Raw genomic sequence first — 24,417 nt, 5'->3', positions numbered from 1 at the left:
GCCAAGAGGGTCGCATCCAACCTAAATGTGGGGCATTCGGCACTGCCCATCTCATAGAATCTAAATTGCCCCTTTGTGTCCAAAAAGTTAGGTCGGGTTACTGGGTTATGGGGATAGGGTGGAGGTGTGGACTTAGTAGGGTGCTCTTTCCAAGAGCCGGTGCAGACTCAATGGGCCGAATAGCCTCCACCTGCACTGTAAATTATATGATACGTCTAGCCTCCATCCATTGCCTGTCTTCTTTTCTGGGTCGCCGGTCTCCCTCTCTCGGGGGAGGCTGGAGACGCCAAGCCTGTGGGTCCGCTGACACGCTTGCTCATCACTCCTGTCCCTTGCCACAATTTCTGGTGTTCCTGCGGCCTCTCGAGATGTTGCTCACTGACATTTTGTTGTTCGTACTATTGTTGACAAAATCCAGCCAGAAGTTCTGCCGCATGGAGGAGGCTCCACCAGATGTGCGACTACTCAGCACATCCTCGTCAACGGATGTCCTCTTTTACATTTTTAGTTCAGGTTAAGCTTGCACCTGCACAGAAAAGGATGAAACCTGAAAATAAAAGTGAAACAGCGTGAAAGACCAGGTCAGGTGACCCAGAGGAAAACTCCATTATTCAGAGAGGCACAAAAGAAGTAGGACACAAGAGTAGGAGTTGCAGAGAGTGGATTTCCCAGAAGAAAATAACAAAGTCCCAGAGCCTGGAGGGAATGGGGCAGGAAAAAGTTGTGACATGACAGTCACGTCAAAGAACAAGGACAGGGACCAAAAACTGGTTCTGTTCAGGAAAGTTAAGAGTGAGGAGCAGAGGCAGCTGCTCCAAGGTAAAACTCAGGTCTGCAGGGTGCAGGTATGGAATAAAGTGGGTTTGCAAAAACTAGAAGGAGATCCAAAGGTTGGTGACCTCCCCCTACAGGCCTGGGAAGCAGTGGTGTTCTGTTGGTATTGCTGGGTATCAGAGGAATTGAATGGACGGTGAATTCACCTGCCACTGCAGCCAGAGAAACATTAGAAGGAGAGGTTGAAACCCTGGAGGTGGGTCTTGGGTGAAAACATCAGAGAGAAAGATTATTTTCGGGAGAAGATTCTAAGACGTGTTCTTCAAGGGCAGAGATTGGAAACTCTTGTGTGAAACACAGAGTTCTAGTGACAAACAATTGGGGGGAGTTGATGAGAAACCTGTAGAAGGTTTTTGGGTGACATTGATCACTTGGTTATCAGATTGTCTGAACGCAGTTTGCCTCTTGGTTTACACGGACTGTGCACTTACTGTGAACATTAGAGGATAAGATAGGTTTTGTAACTTGTGTTATTCATTTATCTGTAAACGTATAGCTGGGGTGAAGGAGTAGAGTAATATACTTAATCTTTTCTGTTGGGGAAGCACAGTGGTGCAGTGGTTAGCACTGCTGCTTCATGACGCTGTGGACCCAGGTTCGATCCTGGCCCCGGGTCACTGTTTGTGTGGAGTTTGTACATTCTCCCCGTGTCTGCATAGGTTTCACCGCCACAACCCAAAAAAGGTGTGCAGGGTAGGTGGATTGGACACGCTAAATTGCCCTTAATTGGAAAAAAAAGAATTGGGCATTCTAAACTGATTAAAAAAAGAAAAATATATATATTTTCTTGTTTAATAAATGCTTTCTTATTTTGTTAAAAGTTCACCAGCTGACTCCTGTGACTGTTCAGTAGCCACTGTCCACATGGCTAAACAAAATACACAAGTTGGGATCTTGCCAGCCGGATTAACCTGAGGATCAGCCAGGATTGTAACAGTTAGAATACACACAACTCAAGATTTCAAAGTTAACATTTCCTCATTAATATAATTTTTAAAAAAGAATTCACCATCTTACCTTGATCTGGCAACAGAGGTAAGTAAGCTTTGGCTGAAATAAGCCATTTCTTCAGAAAGTAGAACATACAATCCTAAATGATAAGAATAAATTAACACAGCAATTCTCCACATTTAGCAACTAGAAAATATAAGATGCAGTTTAGATCTCAATAAGTGAAATGCTTGTTTCTGATTTCAACGCTCTAGTTCCCACTTGTTGGTTCAAAGCAGTAAAGCTATAATTACTTTCAATGTTACAATGTTCAGCCAAGAAAACAGTACATTCCTTGTCATCAGCCCAAGCTTATATTTATACATATTGAAGTCAGGTAAAAACAGAACTGTGTTCAGCTTTACTAGTCCCTTCCGCTCCCCCAAACAGCCCATCTGAGGCTCCGCTCCGAGTTTGCCCTGCCACCACTGCAAGCGAAAACGGAGAATTTTGTGTTCAGCCAAAACTCAATTCACTGCAGTGGGGCCAGAGAATGCCACCGGCGTGAATGGACAGAGAATTCTGGCCTTCGTCTAGGTCCGTCAAAAAGGGCGGCCATTTGAGTGACATGCAGAAGAACAGCGTGTCTTATGTCAAGTAAGGTGTCAATAGTTTCAGGATAAGAGGAGGGATTTGGCAGACAAAGCAGGGAGAAAGAAAAGCAGAGCCGCAGAAATGTTTCAGTGATGTATCTTTCTAATTGGATTACATCAGGGGTGGGCAAACTTTTCCGTGCAAGGGCCACATTCAGAAATTCACAATTTTAAAGGGCCGCATAGTATATTAAGTAAAATAATTAATATTTTAAATAGCTAAAATAAAAGGTCATTAAAGAAAAAAAAAGCACATTTATTTGAAAAACAAAGTAACTCAGTAAGTAACAGAACAATGTCAATGAGAATGATGCATCTGACTGCAGTCATTTACCAGTTTGTTGAAATCAGGTGTCAAGTTGCTTGTGCTGATCCTTAACACTGACAGAAGCACAGCCCGGCCGAGTCAACGATAAAAACGCGCGTAGTGGGGTGGATGAGTGGGGCTGCCTTATTGGTCGGTTTAGTTGGGTGTGCGACCAATAGGAGTCCAGGTTACAAACAATAATAAGGCTTATTGTTTGTAACCTGGACTCCTATTGGTCGCACACCCAACTAAACCGACCAATGAGACAGCCCCACTCATCCACCCCACTACGCGCGTTTTTATGCGGCCCGCCAATGAGGTGCCCGGAATCATAACCGGCATTTTTAAAAAGCCGCCGGGGAAAAGCCGCTGAAGTAAATGCGCTTATTCAATAAGCGCATTTACTTCAGCGGCTTTTCCCCGGCGGCTTTCCAAAAATGCCGGTTATGATTCCGGGCACCTCATTGGCGGGCCGCATAAAAACCTTTGTCGGGCCGTAGTTTGCCCACCCCTGGATTACATGGAATAATGATAATGACACAATTTTAAAAACAATTCACCAATGTGGTAAAGAGAACATACATGTGTATTTCTTGCTGGATCATATCATTGACACAATTCAATTTCAAAAATGGCATTCAAACAGAAATTGGTGCAAATTTATTGTGATCTATCAGTCACTTCAATATGTAAAGCACTGCCCAAATCTATCTTTAAGGCATATATCAAGAATTATGCTTTTCTGTCCAGGCAACTACATAACAAAGCACAGCCAGAAATAATGATAGCACAGAAATGCAGCCATGCTTTTCCTGTGCATGCTTTAGAAAACCTAGTACAGTAATTATTGATTTTTTTTTTAATACAGGTCAGAGGGAGAAGAGAAGCAGGCACCCCGCAAAGTCGTGTTGGATCTTGTTAATGTACAGTCCCATGGGAACCCACTTTTCTTACTCAAATAGCCATTCTTATGTCAATTTAGGCAGCAATGTCAGTTGACTAGACAATTGTGAGCCAACACAGCCAATGTCCATACACCAGGGGGCAGCAGGGTAGCATGGTGGTTAGCATAAATGCTTCACAGCTCCAGGGTCCCAGGTTCGATTCCCGGCTGGGTCACTGTCTGTGTGGAGTCTGCACGTCCTCCCCGTGTGTGCGTGGGTTTCCTCCGGGTGCTCCGGTTTCCTCCCACAGTCCAAAGATGTGCGGGTTAGGTGGATTGGCCATGCTAAATTGCCCGTAGTGTCCTAATAAAAGTAGGGTTAAGGGGGAGGTTGTTGGGTTACGGGTATAGGGTGGATACGTGGGTTTGAGTAGGGTGATCATGGCTCGGCACAACATTGAGGGCCGAAGGGCCTGTTCTGTGCTGTACTGTTCTATGTACCACACTCTTCAAGAGGGACTACTGGAGAGTAACCAAAAGGATCTTCAGATAATTTCCCCCCAAGGTGGCAGAGAATTGAGCAGTTCAGCCATGGCTGAGATCCCCATTCTACTTCCAAACACCATCAGTAAAACCAAGCTCTTCCAGTAGCTCAACATAAACAAACAATGTACTGTGCCTTAATCAGAGTAGGAAGATCCCAGATTGGCGATCTATGTTGCTCGCTACTGAACAGCCATGCAGGATGACAATTGGACTCTGGAATAAAAACGCAAGAGTGTGCCTTAAATCTCGAAGCAGCTATTTTCGGCCAAACTGCACATTACAAAATGAAAGAATTCAGGTGTAATGGATTCCTTACAAATGAAAAGCCCAACAATTTATTGTCCATTCCTCGACATTGAAACTTGCAATTTAGCAAGCTCCTGGAGACCTGTTGCAGAACATTGAAGGAGAAATGACTGGAGCTTGTAACAAATTAAATTCACTCAGCTTGAGGTAATTTGTCAAAAGTTGGTACTTCAGTTTTTATGTGCTGATAATAAAGAAGTTGTTTATTGGAAACAAGAGAAAACCAAAATGTCTGCCCACGTCTGTGAGAAGAAAAATTGTTTACCAATTAGTATTTAAACTGAAATTGAGGTATTGTGATCACTATTTCCCAGCATATCTTTTATGGTGATATTACTCATCAGACCTGCCTCATAGATCTAAAATAGCTTTTTCCTAGTTGGTTCCACAGCATTTGCTCCAAGAAAATGTCATTAGAGCATTCGACAAACGCATCTTCCAGACCACCTTTAACAGTTTGTTCAGTCTACATGAAGGTTAAAGTCCCCACAATTTGTGCATTGCATTTATTACAAGCTCCAATAATATATCCTTGAATGCTCTGTCCAACTGCTGGTGAGTCTTATTTTTTTTTAAAATGACAATTGAATTTTATTTACAAAATTGGAGCATCACAAAAGTTTGCTTCTTCCAGGTGGAGGTTAGAATTGTTTGACAAATGCTAAATTTCCATTTTGTACTGCATTAGAATGCACTCTTGCTCCTTTTGTAATTTAGTCCAGCTTGACGAAGCCGATGTCTTTAGCGTATTGTCTGAAGCACTGGCGGCACATATTGAGGCCATTTTTCCAGATCAGGCCGTGACGGTTCGTACAGACTCGGCATGAGCGTGAGCCCTGACCGAATTTCCTGGGGTGAGACCAGTAAAGCGGATGATGACCCATGGTGGCCAGACTTATTATTTTATTATTTTTTTTTTAAATAATCTTTATTGCCACAAGTCGGCTTCCATTAACACTGAAATGAAATTACTGTGAAAATCCGCTAGTTGCCACATTGAGCACCTGTTTGGGTACACAGGAAGGAATGCCCAAATTATTTAACAGCACGTCTTTCAAATCTTGTGGGAGGAAACCGGGGCACCCGGCGAAAACCCACGCAGACTCAGGGAGAACGTGCAGACTCTGCTGGGAGTTCCCAAGCTGGGAATCTCCAACCGTACTGATTTTACTTTCTCATCTTCTAAGATAAGAGCTTTTCTCACACAGGTCCTTTGATATTAGGGTTACCTTTCCATTTATCGGTCTTTTCAAAATGCTGTGTATCTTGGAATATTTATATCCCAACCTTGATGAGATTGCAGTCATGTCTCTATCATGGTGTTCAGATAGAAACCATTTATTTCTATTTAAGCCACAAGTTCATCCATCTTATTGCAGATGCTTTTCACATTCAGATGCTATTCCCTGCATGAACCATATTCGCTGATGCACTATTACCCTTAAACTCTCCATCCCTTTCTGGCCCACTCTACTTGGCTTTACCCAGATTGCTGCACTGTTCTGTAACAAGTAACAATCCAGAGATGATCACTTTTAGTTTCTGTATTTTAATTTGGACCCTAACTCTTCAAACTCAATCAGCAGCACATCATTGCTTATTCTACCTATATTGTTTATTATTATGTGAATCACGAGATCTGGATTATTGCCCTCCCACTTGATGTTCGTCTCTGCTCAGGATGAGATATCCTTAATACAGGTACCAGACAGGCAACAAAACCTTCAGGGCTCCCAGCTGCAACTGAAGAGAACAGTCTCTGTTCCCCTGACTCTACTGTCACCTATTACCACATTCCTTTTCACTCCCCGACTTGAATAATATCTGACACAATGTTGCCATGGTCAGTTTGAAGATGTGAAGAAAGTACTCAGTGGAGCCAGTGTTGACTCAAGATTATTACAATTACACAGCTCCTTCTTGAGGCTTTTTCCTGCCTGTTTGATACTGTGTAACTGCAAAGCTGATAAAGAATATTTTCATACAGAGCTTCCATCTCACTGGAGAAGGTACAGGCCAATCTGGATCAAACAATCAGCTCAGAAAACTCTGCTCCCATTCTGGCAGCTGAGACAAACTACTGCACTCTAAAATGAAAGTCAATTCACCCTTTCCCTCAATGTTAAGGGATTTTTATTTAAGTTGCAGGATCCAGAAGCGTATCTTCGCCAAAAACCAATCAGTCTTCCTTAGGCCATACCCTATCTGTGCACTAAGTTTAATTGAAATCCAGTATTGTTTTTTGAGATATTTTGTTTACAGACAAACAGACTAACAAACAAGGGCAAAAATAATACCTTCCCCCTGTGCACCAAATTCCCAATTGCACACTTGGTTTACGAAGCAATATGTTCTTGGATCATTCGGTGTTTCCTGACATCACATGAGCTTCGACAGTGAATTTTAACCATGAGGTGTATCATGATCAGATCTGAATATTTCCTCACTCAATATCTATTTTATACGTTACCAGCAGGGGTCATTTGTGACCAGAACCTGGAACTGGACTGCTTTTTTCCTCATCCAGGTTTAAGATGAACAGGAACACTCCAATTCACACTAAGACCAGTTATCTCAGCACATTTTATGATTCAGACTTTATGAACTTACCTTTTGCCTTATTAGGCCTTAATGATATGGTTCAAAAAGCAAGACTTATGCTGAATTTAATTCTGTCTCCCCTCAGCATTCTCACAGATGACTCAAACTTAGGGTAAGCAGGGTAATAACATCCACACACAAGGAATGAAATAGATTTTACTGAACTTGAATCCAACATTCTGAAGCAAATTTTCTGCAGGATAAAAGATTGCATATTACCATGATTGCAACATAGAACAAATACAGATCTAAAACTGAGTCAAAACAGGCACTTCAAGGTTACAGCAACTCTAAGTCATGTGATGCTTTTCAACAAAATGGGTGACGATATTACAAGAAAAAAGTAATTGAGACTCTTTTCATTTCCTTTAGAGCAAAAGGTAAAAACGGCAGTCCTTATTTCAACACCATTACCACCTGACTCTCCTTGCCCTACCCATGGTAGAGGTTGTGCGCTGCGCTCTGAATTAGAGAACTCAAGAAGAAAAGGTGAAACCGTCAATCAGCTTGAACATCATCCGGTAGGAGAACCACCCTACTAGTAGGACTTGGGTTCAAAATATGTGTCCAACTCAAGGGTATGATTCGTTCCACAAACAATTCCTTGCCTAAAATTTGATTTCCTTAATAGGTTCTAAAATATACGAGATGACAGTTTTAAACAAAGATGTTGGAATTAAATGCATTCAAGGAACTAAATAACTTAATTTCCAGATTGCCTATTGTAACTTAACTGCAAAAGATATTTTAATGACTGTTTGTTTAACAAACTATTATTGAAATTACGCCAAATCAGCAATCTCCAAAGCACTTTTAAAGCTATTTAAATAAATATGGTTTACAGAAAAGCAATAATCATTGTTGACACTGAGTTTCAGCAATGCATGGCTTACAAAGACACGTTTAATTGAATTACAAAACAAAAAAATTGTTTTCCCAAACTTGGGTTGTGTTTGGAAATTTAAAACATGAACTAATGGAACAATTAGCATAGCGACGCCAACATGGGTTCAATACCTGTACTGGCTGAGGTTATCCATGAAGGCCCCGTCTTCTCACCTCGCCTGAGGTATGGTGAACCTCAGGTAAGATCACCACCACTCTCAAACGAGGGAGAGCAGCCTATGGTCCTTGTGGACTCTGGCGACTTCCACTATTGACTTGAGTATATTTAGAAGGTACAGTGAATAGGTTTTGACTCATAAGGCAAGTCAGGAACAATGTTTCAACATCAGCTAAAAGAAATGCAGTTACAAGAAAAGAGCAGGAAAGAGCACTAATTCGATAGATCTTGCAAAAGAGCCTGCAGTAACACGATGACTCCACTGGCCTTTTTAAAATAAATTTAGAGTACCAAATTATTTGTTTATTTTTTCCAATTAAGGGGCAATTTAGCGTGGCCAATCCACCTAACCTGCACATCTTTGGGTTGTGGGGGTGAAACGCACAGAGACACGGAGCGAATGTGCAAACCCCACATGGACAGTGACCAAGGGCTGGGATTTGAACCCGGTGCCGCAGTCCCACTGCTAACCACTGTGCCACATGCCATCCCCACTGGCCTTCTTCAGAGTTGTGTGATTTGATGATTAGAACAAGGGACCGCAAAGAAAAATTGATGATCGTCGTGTGGCCTCCCTGATCTCTATTTACTTTTTAAAAGTTTGATCTTTCCAATACAGTGTTGCACAGGGCACTGCTGTCTTGTGAGCAATTACTTTTTTTTTAGGTGAGGGGAGGCACTTCTGAAAATGAGCCAACTTTGCAAGTAATTTTTCTGCACAAGAGTGTTAAATACATTCTGCCGTGTCAGCACCAAAATATGAACATCAGTAATAGAAATAGATGGAGGCTGTACAGGCCCTCAAGCCTATTTGATCACATGTCAGATCGCAGCTAACCCTGAACCTTAATGCCACTTTCCCACTAATTCTCATATGACTTGCTCCTTTCAGGGACGATAGATCTCGGCCATGACGAGAGCTGGGCAGAGTTCTCTGGATTAGAGAAATCCAAAAATTCATAAACGTCTGAATTAAAAGATTTCTCTTCACCTCATTCTGAACTCATGACAGAAGCCCTACAGTGCAATAGGAGGCCTTTTGGCCCATCAAGGCTGCATTGGCCCTCTGAAAGAGCACCCCACCAAGGCTCAATCCCCCACGTTATCCCTGCAACCCCATCTAGGGGCAATTTAGCAAGGCCAATCCACCTAACTTGCATGTCTTTGGACAGTGGAAGTAAACAGGAGCACCCAGAGAAACCCACGTAGACATGGGAGAACGTGCAAACTCCACAAATGGATCACCTGAGGTCAGAATCGAACTCGGGTCCTTGCCGCTGTGAAGCAGTGGTGCTGACCACTGTGCCACCATGCTAACACCCTTCCAGGCTGTCCTCTTACTCTGAAACCATGTCCCCCCGGTATACACCCTGCCAGGTCCATTGGGAGATGACGACATGCTTCAGTGAGATCACTGCTCATTCTTCTGAACTCCAGTAAGTACAGGCCAAGTCTACTTAATCCAGAAATACATCTGGTGTCAGCGCTGACATGAGGACAGCAGTGTACGGAGACAAAGTTTAGATTTTTTTTTCATTAAAAAGTACCCAATTTTTTGCCAATCAAGGGCAATTTAGAGTGGCCATAAGACACAGGAGCAGTATTAGGCCACTCAGCCCATCGAGTCTGCTCCACCATTCAATCATGGCTGATATTTTTCTCATCCCCATTCTCCTGCCTTCTCCCCATGACCCCTGATCCCCTTATTAATCAAGAACCTATCCATCTCTGTCTTAAAGACACTCAGTGATCTGCCCTCCACAGCCTCCTGCAGCAAAGTTCCACAGATGAATCTTTGCACTTGCCAAGGAGAGTGCAAGACTGGCTGATGACTCCGGTTGAGGGTGCACGGAAGCTGCCCCACCACAGGTCTTGAGGTACCAGATGGTCTCCTCTGCTCAATGTTCCTGCAGCCAACATTCTCTGAACCTGCAGCTGCAAGACTGACATTGCGGCCGGGTCAAACTGACAATGCAACCAGCAGTGCAAGGCCAGCCCCTCATTCGCCGCAGCTCTGCAAAGGGGCTGCTGCATGAGGGCCGGGGGGGTGGGGGGGGAGGGGATGGCGCTGCAATCCGCCAGTTTCCATGGAGTCTGAACGCAGGCTATTGCGCTCCGCCCCCTTTGGCAAAGGGGGAGTGGGGAAGGGGCGTGTCAGAAGCACGGCGTCGGCCATTTCTCTCCCCTTCCCGCCGCTCACTCACCGGGAAGAGACGCGGGGCACCCTCACTCCCGCCCACCGTCTGGGATCTTGAATAAGTGGCTTCCAATTAAAGCGCCTCCCGTGGCCACTGTCCGCCGCGCACGCGCCCCACCCACCCACCCGCCTCAACCGCCGGGCTCGAGACATAACGGATCTTCAGTCCATGGGGGGAGGGGGAGAGAGACACGAACCGTCAAACTGCCAGGCGCGCGCCGCGCGGACTGCCTTCTCCCCCCCACACACCCCCCCCACACCCCCCCCACACCAGCCGTGACGGCCCCTCCCCCTAATGATTGATATTTTCATCCGCCAATGGCGAGGCCGGACCGGTGATTGGCATTGCCGCGTGACCCAATCAGATTTCCGGGGCGGGCGGGCAGAGTGAGAAGGGCCTGAGCCCTGGGACCAGCCTTGAGGGACATTGCAGAAGGGTCAAGGTCAAGGAGGCCTCCGGAAACGTGTTTCCATGGAACAGCAACCGCCATTTGGCCCATGATCATAGAATTTACAGTGCAGAAGGGGACCGAGTCTGTGCCGGCCCTTGGAAAGAGCACCCCCCACTTAAGCCCCACACCAGCACCCTATCTGCAGTAACCCCACCTAACCTTTTTGGACACTAAGGGCAATTTATCATGGCCAATCCACCTAACCCACACATCTTTGGACTATGAGAGGAAACCGGAGCAAACCCACGCAGACAAGGGGAGAACGTGCAGACTCCGCACGGACAATGACCCAAGCCGGGAATCGAATCTGGGACACTGACGCTGTGAAGGAACCATGCTAAGCACTGTGGTACCGTGCTGCCCATGTGCAAACCTTCAATCTTGTGGTGACCCAGATTGCCCTGAATATCCAGGTTGACCAATTTTCTCTGCTTCAAAGAAAATTGTGAATTGGTCGCAGATTAAATTGTTGCGGGACATGCAACAATGCCATTCGTTTCTCATACCCTTAATGACGTTCAAATTAATATGAAACAAAACAGGCCAATGTTCAGCGGTTTACACAATTACAACATCTACATAAAATCTGGATGTTGCATCATCATTCGTGTTACATTAAATATTTTCACAATTTATGTGCAGTCAATTTACAAATTTCCCAACACCAGTTACAAAGTGAGCTCTTGCAATCTATGACCGAAGTCTCTGGTCTTCAATATATCTGGAAGGGCTGGAAGTTCATTCATTGCTCCTCGTATCAGTGGATGGGACAACCCAGGTCCAGCGAAAGGTCATTGGAACTGAAGTGTTATTACTCTTTCTGCAGTTGCTGCCTCACCTTGCTCATTATTTCCATTGTTTATTTTCCTGTATCGTGCTGTTTCCCTCTGGTTTAGCACACGGCTAAATCGCTGGCTTTTAAAGCAGACCAAGGCAGGCCAGCAGCACGGTTCAATTCCCGTACCAGCCTCCCCGAACAGGCACCAGAATGTGGCGACTAGGGGCTTTTCACAGTAACTTCATTGAAGCCTTCTCGTGACAATAAGCAATTTTCTTTCTTTCTTTCTGTCTCTCCCTCGCTTTTGTACTCTCCAAAGCTACATCACTCAAGCCTCAGGCTTTTCCAAATTTATCCAATAATAAAACAGAACTTGGAACTGAGTAAAGTCCAATCTTGTGTTTCTTGTGCTGCACAACATGTCCTTTGACCAAGATTATAATGGACTTTATATAATTTAATTAACTTCCCATTCTCATATATTTTCCTTGCTTTGTCTATTCTAGGTGCTGCATTCTTGTGTATCTTTTAAAATGTTAATTAACTGTTATGTAATTGTCTTGTTTTTATGCATTACAGATAATGCCAGCCTCTGTGGATTTGTGTGCGTGTTCTCATTATTGAACTGCATTTATGTTGCCCTGTGGGCTTCAAATGGATTTAATAGAAATCTGTGCATTGCAGCTTTCCATACATGAGAGAAATGCCAGTAAAAGATTTCACATTAAAAAGAAGTGCTCACAGCTGGAGTGAATTTTTTTTTCAGAATTGGTTCAGATTATTCGATTCTTTTTTTGTAAAAACAAAAAAACAACCTTTTCATTCACACTAAGAATATTTTTATGCTGCATTCCTCTATGTAGGTTCCAGTGACATGCATTTCTAACGTGACTGTTCTTCATTTGTATGTCTAGACAGTAAGCAGCAGCATCTATTCAACCATGGCAGCTCATTAACCCGTTCCTTCCCTGGTCTGATAACCATCAATGCATTATCTCTTTAGTCTTTTTTTTCCCCATTCTTAGCCTTTTCAATTTTCGTCCCATCTACCCCCACTAGTATTACATCTTGGGGTACAGTTCTGTTGGCACCTGTGGTTTGTCACTACCTCACGAGCTATTTGCTGAAGAAGGAATCATATTCAAACTTGATTTTGTCCTCATTCAACACTTTGATATGAATTTCCAGTGGAGAGCATTTTAGAAGTGGGAAATCTGATTTCATCTGTACCTCATCCCAGCACAATTGTAACAGCCGAACGGCTGCTGTCCTTCCCCAGATCAAATAAAGCAAAAAAGAAGAGGAGTAATGGAACCCTCGTATTTATTTGAGAAATGCCTTGCAACTGTTTTGCTGTGAAAAATTGCACATACTGAGAAGATATGTGGGTACAAAGATGTTTCCAAAGCATTGGAAAGGAGAAAAAAGGGGGCAGCACGGTGGCACAGTGGGTTAGCCCTGTTGCTTCGCAGCGCTGAGGTCCCAGGTTCGATCCAGGCTCTGGGTCACTGTCCGTGTGGAGTTTGCACATTCTCCCCGTGTTTGCGTGGGTTTCACCCACACAACCCAAAGATGTGCGAGGTCGGTAAATTACACCTCAAATTGGAAAAAAATGAATTGGGTACTCTAAATTCATTTTTTAAAAAGATAGCTCCGTGGAAGTATGATGTTGTGGCGAAAATGGGGACTTGGCTCAAAAAAAGGGAAGGACTGAGCACTAAATATTCCTAGGTACAAGGCACATCCGATGGTGCTCTTCCCACTAGCCAGAATGGCAGAAACTCTCACCCGATTGCGCCCTTGGAAGCTCAATCTATTCACAGGCGGATATCACCTGGTGGGTTGGGAGCTGATCTGTCAGCTAGTGGGTTCAAAAGTCCTGACCCCAGCCCAGCACATACATCTGCAGCCCATCTGCCTTCACAAGACCATGAAACATGTCTGCAAGGCACAAAGAAAAGGCTGGCAACATCAAGAAGATGCCACCAGGCCCTCAAGACCTTGATCCAAGTAATCCGGCTGCACAAACGTCCTCAACATGGGTGGAGGAGATGTACCAAATTCACCTCCCCAGCCTGGGAGGCTGTTGTCCAGGAGGTCAGCGCAGCTAGCAACGGCACCTAATGCACCATCCAGTGCAGGAAGTGGATGAATGATCTCATCCGTTCCTTCAGGGTAAGTCAGCTTGCAACTCCCTCTAGTATCAAACTCTCATCATGGCATCATGTACTCACATAGCTACTCTTTTCATGGATCTCACACATCCATGAGCGGGTGGACACATATTAACACTGATTCTCTCATAAACACTTTCACTTCACCAAATTCCATCTATAATGTTGCTTTCACTCCATCCTCTGCCCCTTCTTGGAGAATGCTCACCATGTACAGAGGACATGCATCTCACCCAACCTCTGCTCCATCCCCTCTAATAGCATACATTTTGTCTTCAATCGGGCAAAGCTGGTACACAACAAGCGAGAGCGAAGCAAGGCTGAGGGACCAACGGCTGAGATCTTTGTTCTCGTCGAATTGGAGGAGGCTGAGCTGACCTGACTGAGGGTGTACGGGGATCGATCCTGTAGGATCCCAACTACCTAGTATGGCTCACAGCTCCATCACGTGATCAAATTTTGGCAACCACAGTGAGCCACATGTAGTCTTATATAGCTTATGTTCATCAATTAAAATTCTGTTCTCTATTGTCTCGGCCAGTGTTTTTCAAACTTATTCCGGGGAACCATTTTTACCAACCGGTCAACCATCGCGACCCACGTCAGCTGACCTTCGTGACCCAACGCTTTTGCTTACCTTTAATAATAATTATCTTCAATGTGAGTAGGCTTACATTGCAATGAAGTTACTGTGAAAAACACAGTCGTCACATTCTGGCACCTGTCCGGGTACACAGAGGGACAAATCAGAATGTCCAAATTACCTAGCACCACGTCTTTCGGGACTTGTGGGAGGAAACCAGAGCACCCGGAGGAAACCCACGTAGACACGGGGAGAACGTGCAGACTCCGCACAGACAGTGACCCAGCCGGGAATCGAACCTTAGATCCTGGAACTGTGAAGCCACAGTGCTAACCACTGTGCTACTGTGCTGCCCCTTTTGTTTTTGCGCCAGGTGAGCCTGCTTGTTCATCACGATCTCACTTGCATTGTCATTCAATGTTACATTTCTGCATGGATTGTTCATAGGAGGTCCTGGAGCTCACACCACCATTGCTTTGCCCTGCTGTGGATTCTCCTGGGCCACTCTCTCCCGCAGGTTCAGCTGTGAGATCCTGGTCTGCTTGTGTCTTTGGCCCTCTCTTCCTTATTATAAAATGATCCATTTAAAATTTTACAGTCCTGTTGCTTGTTTGCTGCTGACAAAATGCAATCACACCCAGAGCACCTGACGTCTGTGTTCGGGGCACGTGACCTGTTCTCTGCCGTGGCTTCAGGCAGAAAGACTGCACTGAATTTTAAAAAGTCTTCTGCTGGGTCAGTGTGCTGACCTCAGGAGGAGGCAGTGTTTCTTGCTGGACTCCGGACATGCGAACTAATCAGCAGACATGCATGCGCAGCATGTCCGCATTCTGAAAGCCGGTCGCGGCCATCATTCTTAAAGTCGATCACAGTCGGCATTTTTAAAAGCCGCTGCTGCAGCCTTTGCGCATTATTAATTCCCGTGATTCTGACGCTGCGATGGTTGGCACCGCGACCCTCCTGACAGCCATCCTGGCCCACCCACGGATTGTGACCTTGACTTTTAAAATGACTGGTCTAGGCATCAGCAAATCGAGGCCCTCCAGACTGCTGAGCTGCACTCCGAGCCCCCAAACCACATCCAAGGATGAAGAGACACGAATAGCCATCACAACACTCATCCACGCCGTCCACCAGCGCACAGCACAGGGACACACACCTCAGTGGGGCGCAGTTCTAGATTAAATGCAGGGTCACTTTCTGAAGAACACCTCACTGACACATCTTTGCAGCAGTCAGAGGCAGGACAGCCCAGGTCTCTGGCACTCGGAGTGCTGCTGGAGACCAGCCACCCACTCAGTCCAAGTCAGACAAAGAGCCACTGGAAGCGGCTGCAACTCAATGGAACGACGAGCGGCGGAACATGAGGTAGAGATTCAGCAGTCACTTAACAGACGAGGGCAAATGGTGGAGGAGCCCATCTGCGTTCTGTCTGATGTCGCAGCTCCAACATGAAAACGCTCGAGGCCACCATGGGGAGAATGGCAACCACCATGGGCAGGTTGGTGACCACCATGGAGACAGCGATCCAGTGGTCTTGTCAGGTTTGCGGAATCACAGGCATCGGGACATAGCAGTCATCAGGTTGCCACCATCTCTACTGCGGGCTGCACCAAGGCATAGTGGAAGGGTTTGGAAAGATTTTAATGTATCTCTGGTTCATGGGTGCGCTATCATTGTAAATATATTTTGTGAAGCATACAAAATAAGAGCAGGAGTACTCTATTTGGTCCCTGAACCTGCTCTGCCTTTCAATAAGATCTGTTTGTGTTGAGTTCCACATTTCCCTGCCTACTTCCAGTGACCTTTGATTCCCTTGCCTCACAAGAATCTATCACCCTTAAAAATATTCACTGGCCCTGCTTCCCCCTCCTTCTGAGACAGAGTTCCAAAGTCGCACAACCCTCTGAGAAAAGAATTCTCCTCTGTCCTCAAAGGGCAACCCTCAATTTGAAATCTGTGCCCACTCGTTCTGGACTCAACCACAAGAGGAAACATCCTTTCTACGTCCACCCAGACCAAAGGCTTCACAGAGGGCAAAGGACAACAGTGCCTCCCCCAAGCCATATCCTGCCAACTCCTGAGTCTTCATGCAGACCATCCCTAATGTGCTACACTAAGAAACCCCAGGTTGGAAGGCATGCGGAGATTCCAGCGAGTAGCTACTTTAATGAGCATTCATGAGATGTAGATGAATGCAAATAGCATTCAAACCACGAAGCAGTGGAAGAGCCAACCCGGTATTAACCCGCCAATGGGAGAATTGCAAACTGTTTTTACACAGGCAGGTTTCCGACCTTTCGCCCGCCACTCGATGCTCTGCTGAAACCCACCACAGGTGGGATGGGAAAGTGCTTCCCAAGGTGTTCAGGAAAGATCGGGAAGGAAAGAAAGGAGGAGGGATGTCAATATTGGTTAAGGAGAATATCACAGTGCTGAAGAGGGAAGATGTTCTGCAGGGGTCAGTGTCAGAATCTATTTGGTTAGAGTTAAGAAACATTCTTGGTGCCATTCTGCCCCGGGTATATTCCAAATGCAATGCAACAAGAAAGATGTCAGGAAGGGAATTACAGACAGATGGGAAAAGTGTAGAGCCGTAAATGTAGTTATCTCACTTTAGACTTGGATAGTGTAAAAGGCAGAGAAGAATAAAAGTTTCTGAAGTGCATTCAGAATCATTTTATCTGTCAGCATGTTTCCTGCACAATGTGGAAGAATAAATTGAGGATTCAGGTGAATGAGATGGATCAGCTGTCAGTTGGGAATATTTAAGAAACAGTGATGATAGTATCATGTGGTTTCAGTTATTTATGGAAAAGGGGGCAACACAGTGGCCTAGTGGTTAGCACAGCTGCCTCACGGCGCTTAGGTCCCAGGTTCGATCCCGGCTCTGGGTCACTGTCCGTGTGGAGTTTGCACATTCTCCCCGTGTCTGCGTGGGTTTCGCCCCCCACAACCCAAAAATGTGCAGAGTAGGTGGATTGGCCATGCTAAATTGCCCCTTAATTGGAAAAAATAATTGGGTAATCTAAATTTTTTTTTTTTAAATTATGGAAAAGGACCAGGAGCCATCTAGAGTAAAAATACTTCATTAGAGGAGGGCCAATTTCAGTGTGATGAGAATGAATCTGTCCCGAGTAAATTGCAATCAAAGATCAGCAGACAAAACAGTAAAGGGAACAATGGGCTACCTTTAAAAAGAAGATGGTTCAGTACAATTGAGGTGCTTTCCCACAAGGGGGATGGGGAGGTATGACAACCAAAGCCAGAGTTACCCAGATGATGAATGAGATGAAGTGGAAAAGAGAGGACTGTGACAGATGTCAGCTTGGTAATACAAATGAGAACTAGGCTAAAGATAAGAAGTTTGGAGGGGAGGGGGGAAGTAAAAAAGAAAAGAAGAACCAAAGATTGAGTATGAGGAGAGATTGGCAGCTAACATAAAAGGGAATCCAAAAGTTTGCGGCAGCACGGTAGCACAATGGTTAGCACTGTGGCTTCACAGTGCCAGGGTCCCAGGTTCGATTCCCCGCTGCGTCACTGTCTGTGCAGAGTCTGTACGTTCTCCCGTGTCTCGTGTGTTTCATCCGGGTGCGCAGGTTAGGTGGATTGGACATGCTCAATTGCCCTTAGTGTCCAAAAAGATTAGATGGGGTTATTGGGTTACGGGGATAGGATTGGAGTGAGGGCTTAAAGTGGGTCAGTGCAGACTCAATGGGCCGAATGGCCTCCTTCTGCACTGCAGGCATATACATGGTAAGATCGTAGGTGGAGCATTGGGCCAATTTTGGGACCAAAGAGGGGACAAATGCAAGGAGACAAGGACTTAACTGAGGTATCAAAAGAGTTCTTTGCATTTATCTTTCTCAAGGAAGCAGACACTACTGAAGTCCGAATAGAAGAGGCAGAGATATTCTATCTGAGATACTGGATGGGCTAACAATTGGCAAAAAAAAAGGAGACAGAAGCATGATGGCACAGTGGTTAGCACTGCTGCCTCACAGTGCAAAGGACCCAGGTTCGATCCTGGCCATGTGGAATTTCCCCGTGTCTGCGTGGGTTTCGCCCCCACAACCGAAAGATGTGCAGGGTAGATGGATTGGCCATGCTAAATTGCCCCCTAATTGGAGAAAAAAATATTGGGTACTCTAAATTTATTTAAAAGCAAACAACAGAAAGGCTGGCTGCACTTGACAGATCACCAGAACCAGATCAAAATGTATCTGCGGATACTGAGGGAAGTCAGCAAATGTGGAGGTGCTGGCCACAAACTTCCAGTTCTTCTTAGGTACAGGAATTGTGTGACGGGACTAGAGAATTGTCAGCCTTGGTGGGAAAGGATAAACCAAGAAACTGCCCACCAGTCAATTTAACCTTGACATGAGGTTAGCTTTGAGAAAGGACAAAATCATTTGGATATGTGTGGGCTCATGAAGAAAAGGCAGCATGGATTTGTTAAACACATTTCTTTTTTGATGAGGTAACAGAGGGTTGATCAGGGTCATCTGGTAATATGAATACAAAGTTGACTCAGTGGCAGGTAATAAGAGTAGTGCTGATCAGTTGAATTCTGGACTGGAGGAAGGTGGATTGCAATTTACTGGGGACCACTGCTTTTCTTAATTTATATTAGTGAGCTCGACTTGGGTGATCAGGGCACATTTTCAATATTTGTACTGTGTGCAGAGGACAACACGAGGTTGTGAATGGTGACAAGGATAACAAGAGATTTAAAGGAAACATGGGCAGGCTGGTGGTAAGGGTGGACACGTGACAGATGAAATTTAATACAAAGAAATGTCAAGAGTTTAATTCTGGTTAGGCCAAGCCGAAGCAATATAATTAGAAACATGCAATTCAAAAGGGGGTGCAGAAACAAAGAGATCTGGGGCGGGGTGGGGGGTTATGTGCACAAGTCAATGAAGGTGACAGATTCAGAACATGGTGGAAAAAAGGGCAGCATGTGGTGCAGTGGTTAGCACTGGGTCTGCGGCGCTGAGGACCCGGGTTCTAATCCCAGCCCTGGGTCACTGTCTGTGTGGAGTTTGCACATTCTCCCTGTGGTGAGATAACCACTGTAGTTAGGTGAGTCATGTGTACTGCAGTAGGGGGATGTATGCCTGTACCTGTAATACAGGTTCCTCCGGTCAGCCCCTGCCGGCTAGCTCCGCCCACAGGGAGCTTATGTATAAATATGTACGAGAGCTGCTCAGTCCCTCAGTCTACAGTTGCGGATGGAGGGACAACATCGTACAGGAATAAAGCCTCTATTGTACCTGTCTCTCGGCTTTATGTATAATTGTTAGCGCCACAATTTATTCCTGTACGATTTCCCAGTCACCATGGACATCAGAGTCAAGCCTGACCGTCTGCAGCTGGATCCACACTCGCCTCACGCCAGAAAAGACTTTGATCACTGGCTGGCAGTCTTCGAGGCCTACATCTCTTCAGCACACCCTCCCCCGACGGAGGGTCAGAAAAAGCAACTCCTGTACTCCAGACTGAGCTCCAGCGTCTTTCCGCTCATTCGAGATGCGACCGACTACACCGCTGCTATCGAACTGCTCAAGGAGAATTATGCACCATCGACGAACACCCTGTTTGCGAGGCATCAACTGGCTACTCGCAGCCAGCAGCCGGGTGAGTCGATTGAGGACTTCTGGAGGGCCCTTATACCTCTGGTACGAGACTGCGACTGCCGGGCCCTCACAGCCACGGAGCACTCTAATCTAATCATGCGCGATGCCTTTGTCACAGGCATTGCATCGGACCCCATCCGGCAACGACTGCTGGAAGGGGTCGCTCCCGACCTCGCGGCCGTAAAGGCCCTGGCACTCTCCATGACGGCCGCCTCCCGTAGTGCGCAAACCTACTCCGCCAGCCACTCGGCCCACCCGTCCTACCCCTCGTGGACCCCACAAACGGCCCCCCAGGCCCATCCGTCCTACCCCGCGTGGAACCCGCAAACGGCCCCCCCAGCAGCCGCCCCCGCGCACCATGCCTGCGCTGCCCGCCGCACCGCACCCCCTGGGGGTCCCCACTGTTACTTCTGCGGTCAGCAGAAGCACCCTCGCCAACGCTGCCCGGCCCGCACAGCGACCTGCAAAGCTTGTGGCAAGAAAGGCCACTTTGCAGCGGTGTGTCAGTCCCGGACGGTCGCCGCTATCGCGCCGCAGGTCCCCTCGCCTCAGCCGCTCCCCCAATGGGCCCCGCCGTCCGCTTCTCCCGACCCCACGTGCGATCAGTGGGCGCCGCCATCTTTTGCCGCCCCCGCCACGTGCGCCCCATGGGCGCCGCCATCTTCATCTACCACAGCCATGTGCGTTCCATGGGCGCCGCCATTTTGTTCCGACCCCATGACGGGCGCTCCATGGACGCCGCCATTTTACCCACAGGTGCTGCGGATGCCGACATCTAGACTCCAGGGGCCGCCATCACGGGACACGGGTCGCTACCGCTCCTCGTCGGACTCATCGGACTCAATCGCCGACCAGCCACTGCTCGCCTCCGTTACGCTCGACCAGTCCCGTCCTCGCAACCTGGCACCCTCTTCCACATCGGTGCTGGTCAACGGCCATGTGACCTCCTGCCTCATAGACTCCGGGAGCACCGAGAGCTTCGTCCACCCAGACACGGTAAGGCGCTACTCCCTTGCGGTCCATCCCGCTGACCGACAGATCTCCCTTGCCTCCGGTTCCCACTCTGTCCCTATCCGGGGTTTCTGCCTGGTTAAACTCACTGTACAGGGCGTGGATTTCGACCGTTTCCGCCTGTACATTCTCCCCGACCTCTGCACTTCCCTCTTACTAGGCCTGGATTTCCAGTGCAATCTCCAGAGCCTCACCCTCAAATTCGGCGGACCCCTACCTCCCCTCACCGTTTGCGGCCTCGCGACCCTCAAGGTCGAGCCTCCCTCCCTCTTTGCCAATCTGACTGAGGATTGCAAGCCCGTCGCCACCAGGAGCAGACGGTACAGCACCCAGGACAAGGCCTTCATCAGGTCCGAAGTCCAGCGGCTGCTTCGGGAGGGTATCATCGAGGCCAGCAACAGCCCTTGGAGAGCCCAGGTGGTAGTGGTTAAGACTGGGGAGAAGCACAGGATGGTCGTGGACTACAGCCAGACCATCAACCGGTACACGCAGCTCGACGCGTACCCCCTCCCCCGCATTTCTGAGATGGTCAATCAGATTGCACAGTACCGGGTCTTCTCTACTATTGACCTGAAATCCGCCTACCACCAGCTCCCCATCCGTAAATCGGACCGTCCCTACACTGCCTTTGAGGCGGACGGTCGTCTGTACCAATTTCTGAGGGTTCCCTTCGGCGTCACGAATGGGGTCTCGGTCTTTCAGCGGGAAATGGATCGAATGGTTGACCGGTACGGGCTGCAGGCCACCTTCCCGTACCTCGATAATGTCACCATCTGCGGCCATAGCCAGCAGGACCATGATGCCAACCTTCATAAATTCCTCCACACCGCGTCTCTCCTGAACCTCACGTACAACAAGGAGAAATGCGTGTTCCGCACAGACCGCTTAGCCATCCTTGGCTACGTAGTCCAAAACGGACTACTGGGGCCCGATCCCGACCGCATGCGCCCCCTCATGGAGCTTCCGCTCCCCCACTGCCCCAAGGCCCTCAAACGCTGCCTTGGGTTTTTCTCTTATTACGCCCAGTGGGTCCCGCAATACGCAGACAAGGCCCGGCCACTTATCCAGTCCACACATTTTCCCCTCTCGGCCGAGGCACAACAGGCCTTCGCCTGCATCCGATCTGACATAGCCAAGGCGGGGATGCACGCCGTAGACGAGACTCTGCCATTCCAAGTAGAGAGCGACGCTTCAGATGTCGCTCTTGCCGCCACACTAAATCAGGCCGGCAGACCCGTGGCATTCTTTTCACGCACCCTCCACGCCTCTGAAATTCGGCATTCCTCTGTCGAAAAGGAGGCCCAGGCAATCGTTGAAGCAGTGCGGCACTGGAGGCATTACCTGGCCGGCAGGAGATTCACTCTCCTCACTGACCAACGGTCGGTAGCCTTCATGTTCAACAACACGCAGCGGGGCAAGATCAAGAACGACAAAATCTTGCGGTGGAGAATCGAGCTCTCCACCTTTAACTACGAGATCTTGTATCGCCCCGGCAAGCTCAACGAGCCCCCAGACGCCCTCTCCCGAGGTACATGTGCCAGCGCACAAGTGAACCAGCTCCGTGCCTTGCACAACAGCCTTTGCCACCCGGGGGTCACTCGCTTGTACCATCTGATCAAAGCCCGCAATCTGCCCTACTCCGTCGAGGAAGTACGGACAGTCACCAGAGACTGCCAGGTCTGTGCGGAGTGCAAGCCGCACTTCTACCGGCCAGATCGCGCGCGCCTGGTGAAAGCATCCCGCCCCTTTGAACGCCTCAGCGTGGATTTCAAAGGGCCCCTTCCCTCCATCGACCGCAACACCTACATCCTTAGTGTGGTCGACGAGTTTTCTAGGTTCCCCTTCGCCATCCCATGCCCGGATATGACGTCTGCCACCGTCATCAAAGCCCTGGATTCCATTTTTGCCCTGTTCGGTTTCCCCGACTATATCCACAGTGACCGGGGATCCTCGTTCATGAGCGATGAGCTGCGTCAGTTCCTGCTCAGCAGGGGTATCGCCTCCAGCAGGACGACCAGCTACAACCCCCGGGGAAACGGGCAGGTAGAGAGGGAGAACGGGACGGTATGGAGGGCCGTCCAGCTGGCCCTACGGTCCAGGAACCTCCCAGCCGCTCGCTGGCAGCAGGTCCTCCCTGATGCGCTCCATTCCATTCGGTCGCTACTGTGCACCGCAACTAACAGTACACCCCATGAACGTGTTTTTGCCTTCCCCAGGAAGTCCACATCCGGAGTGTCGCTCCCGACCTGGCTCACGACTCCGGGCCCAGTCCTTCTCCGTAGGCATGTCCGGCACCACAAGGCGGAACCCCTGGTGGACAAGGTACGCCTTCTCCACGCCAACCCCCAGTATGCCTACGTGGAGTTCCCCGACGGCCGCCAGGACACTGTCTCGCTCCGGGACCTGGCTCCCTCAGGTGCCGATCCCATGCCCACACCCCTTCCTGCGCCAACCCCAGCGCCCCCCTATTCGTCCCCATCAGGTCCATCCCTCATCCCCCTGCCCACCCTGGAGGACATGGAAGATTTCGGCTTGCTCTCGGAGTCCTCCCGCCAGCTGCCAGCACCAACACCGCCAGCACCTGCACAATCGGGGCCATCACCGCCTGTGCCGACGTCACCACCACAGCTACGCCGATCACAGCGGAACGTCCGACCACCGATTCGGCTCAACCTGTAACCTGCTAACCGGATGGACTCTTGATTTTCTATGTTGGACCCTCTTGTAAATAGTTTTCTTTTATATTACAGTTACATGTCACCCCCGCCGGACTCATTTTTACAGGGGGTGAATGTGGTGAGATAACCACTGTAGTTAGGTGAGTCATGTGTACTGCAGTAGGGGGATGTATGCCTGTACCTGTAATACAGGTTCCTCCGGTCAGCCCCTGCCGGCTAGCTCCGCCCACAGGGAGCTTATGTATAAATATGTACGAGAGCTGCTCAGTCCCTCAGTCTACAGTTGCGGATGGAGGGACAACATCGTACAGGAATAAAGCCTCTATTGTACCTGTCTCTCGGCTTTATGTATAATTGTTAGCGCCACACTCCCCGTGTCTGTGTGGGTCTCACCCCCACAACCCAAAAGATGTGCAGATTAGGAGGATTGGCCACGCTAAATTGCCCCTTAATTGGAGCAAATACAATTGGGTACTCTAAATTTATTTTTTAAAAAGAACATGGTGAAAAAGCAAATGGGATTCTGGGCTTTATGAACAGAGGAATGGAATATAAAGCAAGAAAGATCTGATGAACCTCTATATATGGATTGGTCTCAACTGGACTATTGTGTCCAAATCTGACAACTGGACTTTAGGAGCTTTTGAAAACGTGCAGTAAATGTTAACATGACTAGTTCCAGGGATAAGTTATGAGGATCAATTGAAGAAACTGGATTGTTCTCCTGAAGGAAGAGAAGGTCGAGTGGAAATTTGATGCTGGTGATGAAAATCATGAGGAAT

General features: G+C 47.7%; 2 protein-coding genes across 11 annotated transcripts in view; both read right to left on the bottom strand.

Moving 5' to 3' along the window:
* Positions 1 to 10,558, bottom strand: part of letm2 (leucine zipper-EF-hand containing transmembrane protein 2) — a 41,188-nt gene extending 30,630 nt beyond the window's left edge. For 4 of the 10 annotated variants that reach the window (XM_038785312.1, XM_038785305.1, XM_038785310.1 and 1 more), the window contains exon 1: positions 1,852 to 2,221. Coding sequence is in view for 7 of the 10 variants with exons in the window: in XM_038785305.1 (XP_038641233.1) it covers positions 1,852 to 1,964 (113 nt within the window). In the remaining 3 variants the exon portion in view is untranslated. Of the gene's footprint in view, positions 1 to 1,851; positions 2,222 to 4,286; positions 4,367 to 7,069; positions 7,254 to 8,077; positions 8,454 to 10,327; positions 10,438 to 10,517 lie in introns of those variants that run through there. The other 6 variants (XM_038785311.1, XM_038785315.1, XM_038785307.1 and 3 more) reach the window with 4 other exon arrangements.
* Positions 5,038 to 5,358, bottom strand: LOC119957371 (40S ribosomal protein S29-like). Its single transcript, XM_038785316.1, has one exon. It carries the CDS (start codon positions 5,341 to 5,343, stop codon positions 5,173 to 5,175), a length of 171 nt encoding a protein of 56 aa, XP_038641244.1. The 5' UTR covers positions 5,344 to 5,358; the 3' UTR covers positions 5,038 to 5,172.
* Positions 10,559 to 24,417: the final 13,859 nt, after the last annotated feature.

Source organism: Scyliorhinus canicula, chromosome 26 (genome assembly GCF_902713615.1).
Source record: "Scyliorhinus canicula chromosome 26, sScyCan1.1, whole genome shotgun sequence".
In the NCBI taxonomy this organism is placed as follows: Eukaryota; Metazoa; Chordata; class Chondrichthyes; order Carcharhiniformes; family Scyliorhinidae; genus Scyliorhinus; species Scyliorhinus canicula.
This window is presented reverse-complemented; position numbering and strand designations above follow the sequence as displayed.